At 46.0% G+C, this 14,579-nt stretch overlaps 1 protein-coding gene across 10 annotated transcripts in view; it reads left to right on the forward strand.

Moving 5' to 3' along the window:
- Nucleotides 1-14,579, forward strand: part of RRP8 (ribosomal RNA processing 8) — a 50,627-nt gene that overhangs the window by 438 nt on the left and 35,610 nt on the right. The window contains exons 2-8 of one of the 10 annotated variants that reach the window (XR_006341365.1): nucleotides 984-1,350; nucleotides 1,580-2,039; nucleotides 2,130-2,259; nucleotides 2,390-2,496; nucleotides 2,581-2,677; nucleotides 4,188-4,300; nucleotides 7,805-8,874. Coding sequence is in view for 4 of the 10 variants with exons in the window: in XM_043905170.1 (XP_043761105.1) it covers nucleotides 984-1,350; nucleotides 1,580-2,039; nucleotides 2,130-2,259; nucleotides 2,390-2,496; nucleotides 2,581-2,677; nucleotides 10,979-11,146 (1,329 nt within the window). In the remaining 6 variants the exon portion in view is untranslated. Of the gene's footprint in view, nucleotides 1-983; nucleotides 1,351-1,579; nucleotides 2,040-2,129; nucleotides 2,260-2,389; nucleotides 2,497-2,580; nucleotides 2,678-2,904; nucleotides 8,875-10,978; nucleotides 13,327-14,579 lie in introns of those variants that run through there. The other 9 variants (XR_006341368.1, XR_006341364.1, XR_006341363.1 and 6 more) reach the window with 9 other exon arrangements.

Consider the following 14,579-nt stretch of genomic DNA (forward strand, 5'->3'; position numbering starts at 1 on the left):
TGAAGGTTTCTTGGGAGGAAAGGCATGTGGAGAGACCCGAGCGCAAGGGAGCATGACACAGAATGAGAGGCAGTGTGGTAGAAATTGGAGGCCTACGTTAGAATATTTGCACATGTTAAAGATAGAAGCCAATGGAGTGTTTTAGCAGGGGAATGATTTCTTCAGATTTGCGTTTTGAAAGGGTCACTGGTTGCCCTGTGGAGATTGGAAAGAGCAAGAGTGAATGACAATGAGGGCTGTCAATAGTACTACTGTTCAAAGGGAGCTGGTGCTGAGGGAGTACTGAGAATCTCCAGGATGAGTAACCCATCCAGTAGGACTTCAGTCCAGAAGGGCCTCCCAGACAGCAGACCTCCTTTAAGCCTCTGCCGATGTGAGGGCTGCTGCACTTGCTCAGGCTCTTTCTGTCCTTCAGTCAGCCTGTGACATGAAATCTGTCTTTTTATTCCCTCCCCTTCAACCCCTCGACCCATGGCTGTAATCCCCACCACAGGCCTATGTCTGCAGCTTGTCCCCTTCAGTGTTTTTTTTTTTTTTTTCCTTTCAGTTCTTTACAACTAGAGGCATCTTTAATACACCCATGTGTGATCATGTCACTTTTATTTTCAAAACTCTTCCTACTTTTTATAAAAAGGTATTAGCTAGAGGTAGAAACCTGAAATTGAGGGTTGGAACGCCTGGTCACTAGCCTCGGTCCTGTAGCTTGTGGCCCTACAATGTTTTTCTGGGAACCCCATCACCTCATCTATACAGTGAAGAAAGTGAGGTGGGTGGTTTCTCTGCTCTCCAGCCTCCCAAAGGTTGGGATGGCGATTTTGAAAGTTCTTCAGGCCCTGGCAGTCTTCGTGATAAGCTAGGTAAGTTGATTGGGAATAATCCAGAAGCCTCTAACCAGCATCTGAATGAGGTCCCCATCTCTTTTCTTACTCCCTAGGCCCCATCCATTCTCCTCGCCCCTGCTTTCATCCCTTGTTTTCCCTCAGGGCTCCAACCGCCGCCAGCTCTTGGCCACATTACGGGCCCTGGAGGTAGCATCTGTTCCCCAGCAGCCCCCTAGCCTGCCTGGCAGTGACTCTGAGGAGGAGGAGGTAGTGGAAACAAAGAAGAAACGCCTGAAAAGGGGCTCGTTTGCTGGTGCGTCTAGTGAAGTAGAGGAGAAAAGGAAGAAGAAACGTCACAAACAGGGCCCACCTAGCAGTGACTCCAAGGAAGAGGAAGTGGAAAGGAAGAAGTGCCACAAAGGGGCTCTTCTTGGCAGTGACTTGGCTGAAGAAGAGAAAAAAAAGAGGAAATGCCGGAAACAGATCCCTTCAAATCTTGCCCAGCCCCTGGACAATGTTGACCAAACAGGTAGTATATGTGGGATGTATATGAGGGCTGGGGGTGTGGGGATCAGCTGATACTACATATAACAGAGTTCCTCCGCCACCAGTAGGTTTGGGGTTATGGAATAAGAAGTACTTTCACATAGGCCACAGTTTCTGTCTTGGGGACAGGGGTATGGCCAGGATGACATGCTAAACGTCTGAATTCAGGTCATCTTGCTCCCCAGTATGCCTTTCCATCTCTCTTTCTTCAGATTCTAAAGCTTGGAATTCTCGTGCTACAAGTGACCCCACCAAGCCAACCTGTGAGATCCCTTCCTCTAATCCTCCCCATACCTTGAGTCGCAAGCAATGGCGGAACCGGCAGAAGAACAAGCGTAGACAGAAGAACAAGTTTCGGCCATCTCAGCCACCAGAGCAGGCCCCATCCCCAGCCCCAGCCTCTGCAGAGGAGGCAGAGGTGCCTTCTGCCCCCAGTCCAGACAGCCATGGAACCCGGGCAGAGGCTCTTCGAGCCCGCATGGCCCAGCGTCTGGATGGTGCCCGGTTCCGCTACCTCAATGAACAGCTATACTCAGGGCCCAGCAGTGCTGCGCAGCGCCTCTTCCAGGAAGACCCTGAGGCCTTTCTCCTCTACCACCGTGGCTTCCAAAACCAAGTCAAGAAGTGGCCACTGCAGCCAGTAGACCGCATCGCCAGGGATCTTCGCCAGCGGTTAGTGAAAATTGGGCGCTGTGAGAAGCTAGGCGTGTCAGTCCCAGGCTCAGACCAGACCAGTGAGCTCTTCCTTCCTTCCATTCCCAGGCCTGCATCCCTGGTGGTGGCTGACTTTGGCTGTGGGGACTGCCGCCTGGCTTCAAGCATCCGGAACCCTGTACACTGCTTTGACTTGGCCTCTCTGGACCCCCGGGTCACTGTGTGTGACATGGCCCAGGTAAGCCCCTCTCTCCTTCCATGTAAACACACTCTGCCCACCCTGCATCCTTGTGTCTACCCCTAGCGTTCAGTACTGGCTTTCTCCTTCCCATAATGTGTGCTTTGTTCAACAGTCTCACTCTCCACAGGTGCCTCTGGAGGATGAATCTGTAGATGTGGCTGTGTTCTGCCTTTCACTGATGGGAACCAACATCAGAGACTTCCTGGAGGAGGCAAATCGAGTGCTGAAGCCAGGGTGGGTGCTCCCAAGACACAGATGCATGACTATGTGCACATGCGCGTGTCGGTGTACTCACCCAGAACTTTCCGTCCTTCTCAGGGGTCTCCTGAAAGTGGCTGAGGTCAGCAGCCGCTTTGAAGATGTTCAGACTTTTCTGGGGGCTGTCACCAAGCTGGGCTTCAAGGTCATCTCCAAGGTGAGGGCCCCAGGAAGTCTGTCCTCTTTTTGTCACATGTGTAACCCTTCAGGCTTATAACGGTGTTCAGGAAGGAGGTCATTGTCAGACACAGATATTTGCTCCTTGAAGGCTTGAGTAGTGGGAGAGAGCCGGGAAGCTTTCTGAGCAGGGGTGGGGCCTGGATGGTGGTGATTTGAAGAGCTGGGGTGAGGACTTATAGCTCACTGGGTCTTTTCTGTCCCTAGGATCTGACCAACAGCCACTTCTTCTTGTTTGACTTTGAAAAGACCGGGCCCCCTCGGGTAGGGCCCAAGACTCAGCTCTCAGGCCTGAAGCTTCAGCCTTGTCTCTATAAGCGCAGGTGACCTTTGGAGCCCCCCTTGAATGGGGAGGCAAATCTTGAACTCCAGACTCAGTACTCTGAAGACTGTATCCAGCCAGGCTGGGACCTGGGGCCTGGTACCACCCTTACTCCATCTCAGGAACAAAATGTAATGAAACTCTTGGCTCAACCCTGCTGTGATGAAGGCTTCTTGGTTCTAGGAAGCATAAAGTTGTTTGGGCTAGCTAAAAAGTAAGGAGTTCATTGTGAGAACACAGGAGTATGTGGGAATTATGGATCCCCTCAGTGTCATGGAAACTACATGGTTTGGAATTCAAGGTATCTCTGGGTTTGGTGTCTGTTTCCATCTCTCAGAAGCCATATGAGCTTTCTGTCCTAGCATCTCCACTCTCTGTTCTGATTTTCCTGTCTGCACACCAGATCCGTCTGCTCACCCAAAGCTTCTACAGCTTTGGTCTGCCCAGGCCTTGAAGGCCGCAGGCAGGCATTGCTTCTTGGCTCTAGGGCAGCTCGGCTCTAGAGCAAGTGCAGCAGCCCTCATATCAGCGGAGGCAACTTGGCTCTCGTCCACCAACATCACCTGGACTTCTCGGTCAAGATAATTTGATTGTCCCTATGCTGAGCACTTCTTCCCCCTGATTGTCATCTCTGTCTTTGGAGCTGAATGGCCCTGACCCTCCTAGCATCTGTTGGGCCCTGGTGTCTGTCTGGCTGAGAGCACAGATATTGGAATCAGGTAGGCCTGCTGTTGACTGCCGAGAGCCTTTTACTCTTTGAATGTTCAGCTACTCATTTGGTAAATGATAGAATAACTGTCTCATAGAATTGTTGTATGGGTTAATGAGGAAATCTGTGGCCAAGACAGGGCACATAGGAGGTGCTCAATAACTGTTGCTGTGGCTGTTGTGTGTTGCAAGCCTTACTGTTTCTAAAGACCTACCCTAAGCAGGATTAGGGGTTGAAGAGTAAAGGATGAATTTGTTGATTGAGGAAGACTCCGGGAGAGCTCAAGATAGGCCTTTCAACAGCCTTATTTTATGAGAGTTTTAGAGATTCTTAATAGACTGTGAGCAGTTTTTTGAGTGGGGGTGATGTGGGAGCTGGGTCTCCATAAATCACAACTGATTGATGCCATTTGGGGTGAGGATTGGCAGAAGAGTGTGTCTGTTGTTTTCTGCCTTGCAGTGGGCCCAGATCAGCACATCCTAGGCCAAACTATGGGCAGAGACGACTAGTTCTGGGAGAAGATGACTGGGATGACAAGTCCTTGGCCTCAAAGGCATCTGCCATGGCCCCAGGTATAAAGATACAGTCCGTTCTACCTATTTCTAAGGGCTCCCCTGGTGGCTCAGACGGTAAAGACTTATTTCCAAGAGCAAGAACTGAGAGGAACCACTGGCACACAGGATCCAGGACTTTGCACCAGTTGAGTGCCTCCAGTAAGGGGGTGTTTTGAGGCAGGTTGTGCAGGCCAGAGGGCGTGTTTGGAAGCTGGGCTGCGAACCATCCAGCAGACACTGTTCAGTACCTTTTCACGTGCTTCTCACTGCTGAATACTCATCTGACTAGCCGAGTCTTACTCATCCTTCCAGACAGCCTAGTTGTTTCCTACTCCATTGCTCCCAAAGCAGAACTAATTTCTTTATCTGCATTCTCAAAGCACTACAGGAAGAGGTCAACTGCAACATTTAAATACTGTGTGGCAATTGTTTTGTGCATTAGGCTGCAGTCTTCTCAGCTCATATTTATCTTTGTATTTCCAGAGCTGGTCACTTGAGATCTATCCAAGGAGGTGATAAAGATGACAGGGTTCGTGGACCAGTGAGAAGCAGGGGTATTGCAGGAACCCAGGTTTGGCCACATGATGAGGTCACTAGTGATGGTGCAAGGAGTGGGCAGGTGGGAGAACTTCAGTTGGTAGAACTGGTGGGACATTGAGGCTTGGTGAGAGAAAGGAATCTGAAGCAGATCTTGGGTTTCTGGCTTAAGCAACTGCGCTGTTGATGCCATTCAAAATGTTGGGATTTTGGTACCTAGATGTTCATTTGGAAGCGGGACATAAACTCAGCAGCCAGGGGAGGTAATTCAAGTCATCGTAATAGATAAGATATCCAGAGTAAGATAACGAGAAGAGAAAATGGCTTGGAAGAGAACTCTGAGGAGCATTTAATGGATAAGTAAAGGAAAATGAACCAGTAAAGCTGACAAGAGAAGGTGGGGCCAGAGATGGAGTAAAACCAGGAGAGTGGATTTCTTAATGTGGAAGGAATGGGAAGGTTTTAGTGCTGTTGGATGCTCTTGAAAGGTCTGTTAAAACGAGAGAAAGGTCAGATTGTGGCAGGGAGAGGATTTCTGCATAATGTTGAGGGGTTTAAATTTATAGTGGTATTATTCATGAATATATAGTTATACCAGTCGGCCCAATGGTGTGGTTATCTCTGCCTGCTCAGGAATCTAGGTGTAACTGTAGGAAAAATGAGTACTAAGGGATCATCCAGAGTTGAAACCTTACAAAACAATTGAAATGAAATCAAGCAAAGGCGTTTCAGACCATTCACAAGTTAGTGATGTCTATGCTGGGCTATGAACTTTGTAGAACAACTGAGTGGAGTGAAGACAGGAGTAGGTAGTTGCACTGGGGGTAATTTTAAAAGTAACCTAGAAAGATGGGAGGCTGTGGTCAGAAACTGGAATGTCTGAATAGTTCATACTGGAAGCAAAGCAACCCCAGGCAGTGGCCAAGTTTAAGAGTGTAGTTATAGGAGTGAGTGCCAGAGAGGAGTGCACAGGAGGTTGCCTGGAGGTTGATTATTGCATGGGGGGGCTCAGATATTGGGAGTGGGTCTGCATGGACTTTGAAGTTCTCCAAGATGATGATAGAAGTTAGTATGGAACAGTGCCAGTGTCTTGAAGAAGGGAGCAGATTCAGGAAATCTGCAGACAGAGTAGGAGAGGCCGGATAGCACAAATTCAGAAGGACAGAGGGTCACACAGCCTACTAGAAAGACTTCCATCTGGGGGATGATGTGAGGCTGGTGAGTGGAGCTGGCTGCCAGGCAGCCAAGACAATACCCTGACAGTCATCTCCAACTTAACGGGATTCTCTGGGGATTATAGGGGAAACGACTGTTGTGGCAGCTTCATGGGGTGGGAACCTCTTGGGATCACCGGGAGGCAAGCTGTCAAGTCTGAGGACGTCTGCCTCGTTATAGAACATACATCACCTTTTATAGCATCCTAGCTCTGCTTCCTCCCAGCTGTTAGGTATATTCCTAGATCTTTATTCATTTTTCCTGTTTTGTTATCATGCTCAACAGGACAGCTGGGGTCTGCCTTCCTCCCTGTTTTGCTTTCCTTCCCTTACTTAAAATTTGGATTTTTTCTTTGCCTGTTCTGGCTCCAGCCACCTGAATAAACATCTTGCTAGGTCTGCCTCAGGCCCATGACTCCCCCTATCTCAGGCCAGCCTCCACCTGCTTTTCCATCAATTCTGAAAGCAGGGCTTCTGAGTCTGGGTCATCACTGCTCCATTATCAGCTTCAGGACCATCTCTCGTTCAAACCTGGGCTTCAATGTCTAATGTCTGATACTGAGAGCCTAGACTGAAGAAAGAACAGTGTATGCTCCCTTAAGAAAAAGCAGCATACCAGCTGTTTAAGGAACAATGAGATCACTTTAAGGAACAATTTGAGAATAGGATGAAGGAGTGGCAGTCATAGTAAGAGGTAAATGGGAGTGGGAAAGAGTCTTAACTGGAGACTGCCTTGGGAGCATTCAGGAAGCTTGAGGTATTTATTCCTAACGCCAAGAAATGGTACACCTGGAGTCTGACTCCTGCCCTGGAAAGGCAGAGGGCAAGCAGAGGCTCACTTTCAGTGGTGGAGCCAGGGGCGTGCTGCTGCTTTTGCATTGGTCTGTGTTCTAGAATTTGCTGAGGCGAACCATGCAGGAGTGTATGCTGTGCACCTTGTAGCAGGGGAAGCATCGGGTGGTCTAGAGTGCTGTCCAGTAGGACCACTGAAGAGGTAAGGAAGCACAGAGAGGTTAGGAGTGCCATCTGGACTAAGGAGGGAATTGTAGGATACCACCCAGAATAAAGCTGCACCCACCAGGGTAAAGGGGACTGCAGAAAAAGGACAGCAAGATGCCCCCTTTAAATCTGTGAGGCCCATGGGACCCAGAAATATCCAACTAGGCAAAAGCTGTCTTATTCCCTTCCTTCTCTGCAGTTGGGCCCAGAGCAGTCAGCAGCTATTAGGTGCAAAGGAGGTGAGAAGAGAGCCTAGAGATCATCCCCCACCCCCTTCTCCAGTGCAGGCTTCTTGACTTGAGTGGGACAGAGCTGAGAGGTGAAAACAGCTAAAGCCAGAAGAGGTGCAGGTTACTTATTGTTACGTAGGATTAGATGTTGTAGTCACTTGAGATTGGGTTTGTGTCTTATACTGATCCTAAGAATATGTGAACTGAGAATGAGCCGTAAGTCACAGGCTTGCCACAGCTTTTCTCTGAATGAAGAAAGGTCGGAGGGGTGGTGGGAGACAAGAATAAAGTTGGGTTTGGATAGCAGTCTGGACTCATGCTTCCTCAGCATCCGTTTTAGAGGTTGATTATCCCTGCAGTCACTGGTACGCTCCAGCTTTTGTTCTTGTAACACAGTCCTAAGGGAACATAGTTCCCAAAGAAACAACGTGATCTTGGCGGAGACACAGCTCAGCTCCAGTCACTCAATCACTTACATAATTGCACAAAGGCCTTTACAGATTTTCACAGAGACCTCTAACTAGGTTGTCCTCCATCCCCAGTGACTTCCCAGGCTGGCCACCTGGTTCGGACTTCTACAGTCACCACATTACCAGTCCAGTTGCTTCCACTCCTGTTCCCAGAGCAATTCATTTGCCGCACAGCCAAGGTGAGCCTTTTTAAAATGTAAGTCAGATATGTCACTTCTCTGCTTAAAACTCTTCAATGGATTCTCACTGCTCTGAGAACAAAAGGCAGACTCCTTTCCAGGGCTTAAGTGGTCTTGCCCAGGCCTCCCTCTCCAACTGCATCTTAATCCACTCCTTCCACATGAAAAACTCTAGCCGCACAGGCTTTCTTTTCATTCCTCAAGCGTTCCAAGCCATTTCTACTTCTGGGTCTTTAAAATTGCCACTTTGTCTTCCCAGGGCACTTTTTCCCGGTGAGTTCATTTTCATCTTCCAGATCTTCATACTAGCATCCCATTTTCTGTAGGAAAAAAACAGGCTAGATCTCACCAGAATGTCCTTTTCCAAGACACACAGTTAAATTACATTTCCCAGCTTCTTGCCTCAAGGTGAGGCTGTGTGCATAGTCCTTCCCAATGGAAAGTAAGTAGAAGTGATGTTTCACTACCAGACAGGGCAGTTAAAGAGTGGGTGAACCTTCTCTTTGGGTGGAGAAGGGTATTCTCCACCCCTTCATCTGCCTTTTAAGACAGATGTTCTGAAGCAGATGTTTTGAAGATGGAGTCAGAGAATAGACCTCTGGATGTTTGAGCCCAGGCTTAGAGGAAAATTGCTTGACCAAGAACATCCACATTGGTTTTGACAAGGAATAACCTCTTTTGCATTAATTTAGTGAGTTTGGGGACTGTTACAGTCGTTAGCATTATATGCCTTGGCTAATATATCTTCTCTGGACATCCTGTCCACCTTAGTCTTGATCACAAAACAAGGAAACCCGTGTTTCCTTCAGGGTGCTTCAGACATTTAATTATTTTACCAGATGCTAGTTTACACTATCCCTTGTCCTATGAATTGAACTCCTAATTGGGGAAAAAATGCTCACATGAGGAAATTGAGAGATTGATTTTATCAGTTACATTTTGATTGTGAGCCCCCTCCCCCCCCAAAAAAAATCCCCCTAAAGAATATCTCAAGTTAGATTTTTCATCTCATAAAATTAGAAACCTCTTGGTTGTTGGCATTGGCTCAGGAATTCAAGGATCTTAGCAGTTAGGTCTGTGTGGTTCTCTCGGTCTCTTGATTCTCATGGTCACAAGAGACACCTTGTGATTTAATTAATTGGAAACACCCTACTTCCTTAGCCTTCTCAGGAATCTCACAGATTGCCACAGCCCCTGTCTTTTTGGTCTTGCTTCAAGGGTCCTTCTACATTGTTAATACTCTGGTGTAAATATGTTCCATTATTCCCTGGAACATGACTGAGATCAGTCTGAAATACTAACGTTTTAATTACATTTGTCTTCCCCACCCCTTCCCACATCTCAGTGACTTGTCAGCAGCTCCTCCAGTTCAAAGCCTTTCTCCGTCCAGCTCAGTGGGGGTGGGGAAACCTTCACGGTTCTGTTCATTTCACTCGTTCTTTACTTCCTCCGTCACTTCTAGGATTGGGATAGGGAAGGGTATATTAGAGGGAAAAGGGCTGAACTTTTGGTTTAGTTTGGCTTTATCAGTGTGTTCTACTAAGACAGGCATGTAAATGTTGGTTCAGTGTGTGAGGTGTTGGGGTTCTTTGGAGCCACCCCCTGCCCCTTGGGGACTTTTGCACTAACTGGCTCTGGTTCCCTCCTTACGATACTCAGCCCACACCCCTCAGCTTCTGACCCTGACAGTGTATCCATTGCCTCCTAGTGCTAAAGAACCTCACCCTGACCAGCAGTCCTCCCGAGAGAGGTCTCAGCAAACATCTTAAGAGTGGTTACCTTTCTGGGAGCCCCCAGGAGACTTCCGCATGTTTGTCCTGCCAAAGGGCAGAAGTACAGCCCGACTAGCAGCTAACTCCCCTCCCCTCGCCCTGCCCCAGCTAGCCTGACTCTGACCTCTCCATTCTCTCTGTGGTCCCAGACCCTCACAAATGTCTTGGGTTACTTTCTCCCAACAAGCCTCCACCCCAGTGGCCTTGTTGGAACTGGGGCTATAAGTTTCTGACTGCAGCAAGCCTCCTGCTAGAGAATGTAATGTTGAATAAGGTCTCTCCCTGTCATGGGAATACAAAATGACTCCAAGTGGTCCTCTTAGAGCCCTGCTCACCTGATTGAGGATAGAGGGAACAGCACTTTTCTTTGCCTTTCGGGGGACGTTCTCTGTATTCCTCCAAATTCCCATCAATGAAGCTGATGTTTCTAACTTCATGTACAGTAGGAGGGTTAGTGAGCTCTAGATAAGCTTTATTATCTAAGAGTAAATCTTATGTTGGGCTTCCCCAGTGGCTCTTCGTTAAAGCATCCACCTGCAATGCGGGAGATGTGGCAGGAGCTGCATGTTTGATTCCTGGGTAAGGATCCCCTGGAGAAGGAAATGGCAACCCACTCCAGTATTCCTGCCTGGAAAATCTCATGGACAGAGGAGCCAGGTGGGCTATTGTCCATGGGGTTATCGGACATGACTTAGTGACTATATAGATACATCTAGGGCCTTTATTTAATATCCTCTTATTGTGCAAGTATTTTTAAAAAAATTTAATATCCATCCATGTATCTATCAGGGCTCAGTCAGGAAAATAGAAACCACACTAAATGTTTCAAATAGAGGACATTTAATGCAGAGAATTGATTCCTAGTGACAAAAGCCAAGTCAAAAGAAAATGCTTGATATAATTAAAAATTGAGAACTGGAGAAATCAGATAATGTGCAAAGGCCTGGGAAAACCAAGCGGAAGAAATGATATGATTATCAGAAACCAGGAGCTCAGAGAAGTGGCCCCTTTTGACTGGTCAGTACTCAGACTTTTGTGGGGGAGGCTCCCTCCACATAAGCTGGTGCTTGGACTTCTGAGGAAGGACATGGCCTTGAGGGTGGGGGCGCACGGTCTGACTCTTCTCTGGCCGTCACGCCGGAAACCGATCTGCTGCTGGTATCTCAGAAGTGTAGCAAAGCTGCTGCGGAGTGCAGAAGAAGCTGGTAGCCAGAGCCAACTGTCTGCAGCTGAAGTACTGTAACAGCAGCTGGAAAACAGGAATGAAGACCCTCCCCCCTGTGTTTCACTTTCAGTTTCCCTTTATGGCATCTCTTTGGCAGAACCTGATGGAACCATCTGGCAGTGGATTCTGGGAAATACAGTTTGCAGAGTCACAGCTGCAGCAACACAACTCCAGAGTGTGTATGTGGGGGGTGCAGAGGGAGATACAGAGAGTGCAGGAGCCAAAAGAAAATAGATAAATAACCAGAGCATTCCATGCATTAATAGCTGCTCATACATCTAGATTGTTTCTGTCAGCCCTGAAGTATCTCCTAATAAGCATCCACCATAGTAAGCTTATCCATTCTCCTGGTTGCCCCAAATTCTTTTCCATCTCAATAAATTAAAACCCTTGCAGTTTAGGGTTCTGAGTACAAAATAAGTTCCCCCAATTATATGCACTCTGAGATTTGGGAGGTAAGTATCATGTTCCTACTACTTGTCTGTTGCCAGAGGCAGGTTTAGATGTTGGCTTTCTGCAGCATCATTTGCATCGAAGCCAAGGACAAAAGGATGCGTACTGTAATGGCTAAAGTTCAACTTAGTACTGGAGGTTCAATAGGTAAAATAAATCTACTTTGTACAAGCTTGGCTTTGATGGTTAAGAGGAAAAATTATTGGAAGGATATCAATAAGTTACTCAGAGAACTAATGGAAAGTCCAGGGAGTGAGGCTTAGAGAGCAGACAGGAGCCAGGGTAGGATGAACAGCTGCAAAAACTAAGGTCAACTTTAGAGTCATCATGGTTAGGATGGCATTGCTGGCACCATTGCTACTTGACTTTTTTCCTCACTCTTGTCGGTACATAGAGTGATGCTGAGAATTGAGTTTATCCTCTTAACCAATCCTGTTAGGACTGGTTCATGAAAGGCCCCTCTCCTGTTCTTTGTTGTTTCCTTTATTCCTGATTCATACTTCAGTTCCTCTTAATAGCTTCACAACATATTTGTTGTGTTCCCCTGGACGCCTGTGTATCCTTGGCAAAATAGATGGTGGTTTTGGTATATGTGTGTTTTTGCAGAGACTGCCAGCTGATCCTCACAGCCGTTTTCTTCTTTGTGGGAAATCAGCTGGACTCTTTCCCAGCTTCCCTTATTCTTAAGTGTGATCAAGTGGATGATAGTAGAACTAAGGTGTGCTACTCCTACGACCTGGGTCCTTAAATTTTCCTATGCATGGTCCCCCATGTTATTTCCAATTTGGCCTTTGAGCATACAACCTTGAAAGCTACACCTTGAAAGAGCCAGAAGATGGAAGGAGCCTGAACATCACTTAGAGGAGAGCCACCCACCAATTTGGAGCATCTGTTTTGGATGTCTCATGAGTGAGAAATAAATTTCTATCTTTTTCAGCCAGTGACTAGTGATCTTTCTTTAAAATCCCTTTTAATCGAACACATCAGAAAAGTAAACAAAACAGGCCATAAAGAAAAGTAAAGAAAAATGTTAAGCCTAATGTTTTATCACAAGGCCAGCGACCAGGTAGGCACCACCTAGACTGAGAAACCAAGTGCTGGCCACACCCAACAGCCTCTTTTATGTCGCCTCCCAAACGTGAGCAGCTTTCTTCTCTCAGCATTACAGAATTGTCACCATCCAGGCTTCCATGACATTGATTTCCTTGCTTTTCTTTATAGTCTTACTAGTTGAGCTGTTTGGTTGCTCAGTCATGTCCAACTCTTTGCATCCCCATGGACTGCGCACCAGGCTCCTCTGTCCATGGGATTCTTCAGGCAGGAATACTGGAGTGGGTTGCCACTTCCTTCTTCAGGGGATCTTCCTGACCCAAGGATCAAACCCACATCTCTTACATCTCCTGCTTTGGCAGGAGTGTTCTTTACCACTAGTGCCACGTGGCTGAAATACAACCAATTTTTTGTATGTTGACCAGGGAGCAGCACCCTTGCAAAGTAACCTCACTTATTCTAGTAATTTATCTGCATTCTTTTTATTTTCTGCAAATATTATCCTCATAATGTGTAATTATCATATCAGTTTATTTCATGCTTTCTAATTCTGTATCATTTATTCTTATCCATGATGTACTCCAGGAGGTCCATCACTATGTTCAAGTGATGTTGGTAGAAATCTTTGAATCATTCTCAGACTTGAAAGAACTACTTTTGGTGTTTCATCACTGGGTGTGATATTTGAAGTGAGATTCTGATTAATGGTCGTCAGGTTAATAATATGCTCTACTTGCTATTACTTGTATTATGAATTGAATTTGGAATTTTGTCAAATGCTGCTTCTGAATTGAGATGGTCATATATTTTTAAAAATTCTGTCAGTGTAGCAAGTAAAAGATTTATTTATTTTATATGTGAAATCAACCTTAAGTTTTTGGAATAAAATCAGCTTCATTGGTTTTACCTGTTTTACATATTGGTGAAATCAGTTTGATAATATTTTGTATAGGGCTTTTTAATCTGTGCTCATGAGTGAACATAAATGATATCTTCCTATAAATCTTCCTTTTCCCACACAATGCAGTGTTTTTAAGTTCTTCTCATGTTGCTCTGTGTACTATAACTCACTTTTAACACCTTCTTCAAATGTTCTAATGACTTATAGCCCAGAGTTCTTACTATAGCTAAAAAGGCCCTATCTTGTTTGGATTCCAAATATCTCTTGAACACTCACCCCTTTTACACACACCCTTCCAGCCACACTGTCCATTTTGCTATTTATTGAATATTCTAGGTATGCCCTTGCCGTTGTACTATTTCATCTACCTGGAATATTATTTCCACAGATATCTTTATGGCCCACTTCCACACTGTATTCAGGTCTCTGTTCAAATGTCAGTCTATCAGATTATCTTTCTCTCTAGCCAATACTTCTTATATTTTCTCCCAGTACTTTCTGCTGCCTTAACCATGCTTAGTGTTTCTTCAAGGAACTTACCATCACCTTTTAGATTACATATTTATTTATTTATATAGTCATTGTGTATTTCCCTGCACTTCCAAGAGAGCAGGGACTTCTCTGTCTTAATACTGTATCCCTGATAGAACATACTTGCATCCAACATCTGTTTAGTGTTCCAGTGTGTATCTGTTTAGAACATTTAGCTTAGCCATTCCTCTAAAGACCTTTAGATTATCCAAGTCCTTGTGACTACAAACAATTTGGGGAAGAATTTTCTTATAAATGTTCTCTTAAATGTAATATGGGTCTTTGTTCCAGATTTCAAGTTAATTGGTTAGGCCAGTTATCCCACAATTAACAACTCTAAAAACTGAACAAAATACAAACAAAAACCAACTATTCGAAGGCCCTGGAAAGTGAACAAGAGCAGGCAGAAAGCAGAGGAGAATTTAACCATGAAAGACTTTAGCTGCAATGGGTAAGAATTGTGATCTTTGTGGTCTTTCTGTCTGAAGGTTTTCCTTCCCCACCCCATTTTCCAGCCCCACCCTATCCCCAAGTTCCAAAAGCAGAAAACCACAGCCTTACTTGCTCAGAATAGCAGAGGACAGAGTTCAGGGCTGGTAAAACTGGTGGAAATGTAAGAGCCTGGAAATCTTGGAAGAGAGAGAGTGGTATAAGGGGTGAAATCAAAATATGGACATAAACTCAGCCCAAATCCTTGGATGACCACTAAATTACACATGCACAGTGGAGACTCAGG

Source organism: Cervus elaphus, chromosome 1, assembly GCF_910594005.1.
Source record: "Cervus elaphus chromosome 1, mCerEla1.1, whole genome shotgun sequence".
NCBI lineage: Eukaryota > Metazoa > Chordata > Mammalia > Artiodactyla > Cervidae > Cervus > Cervus elaphus.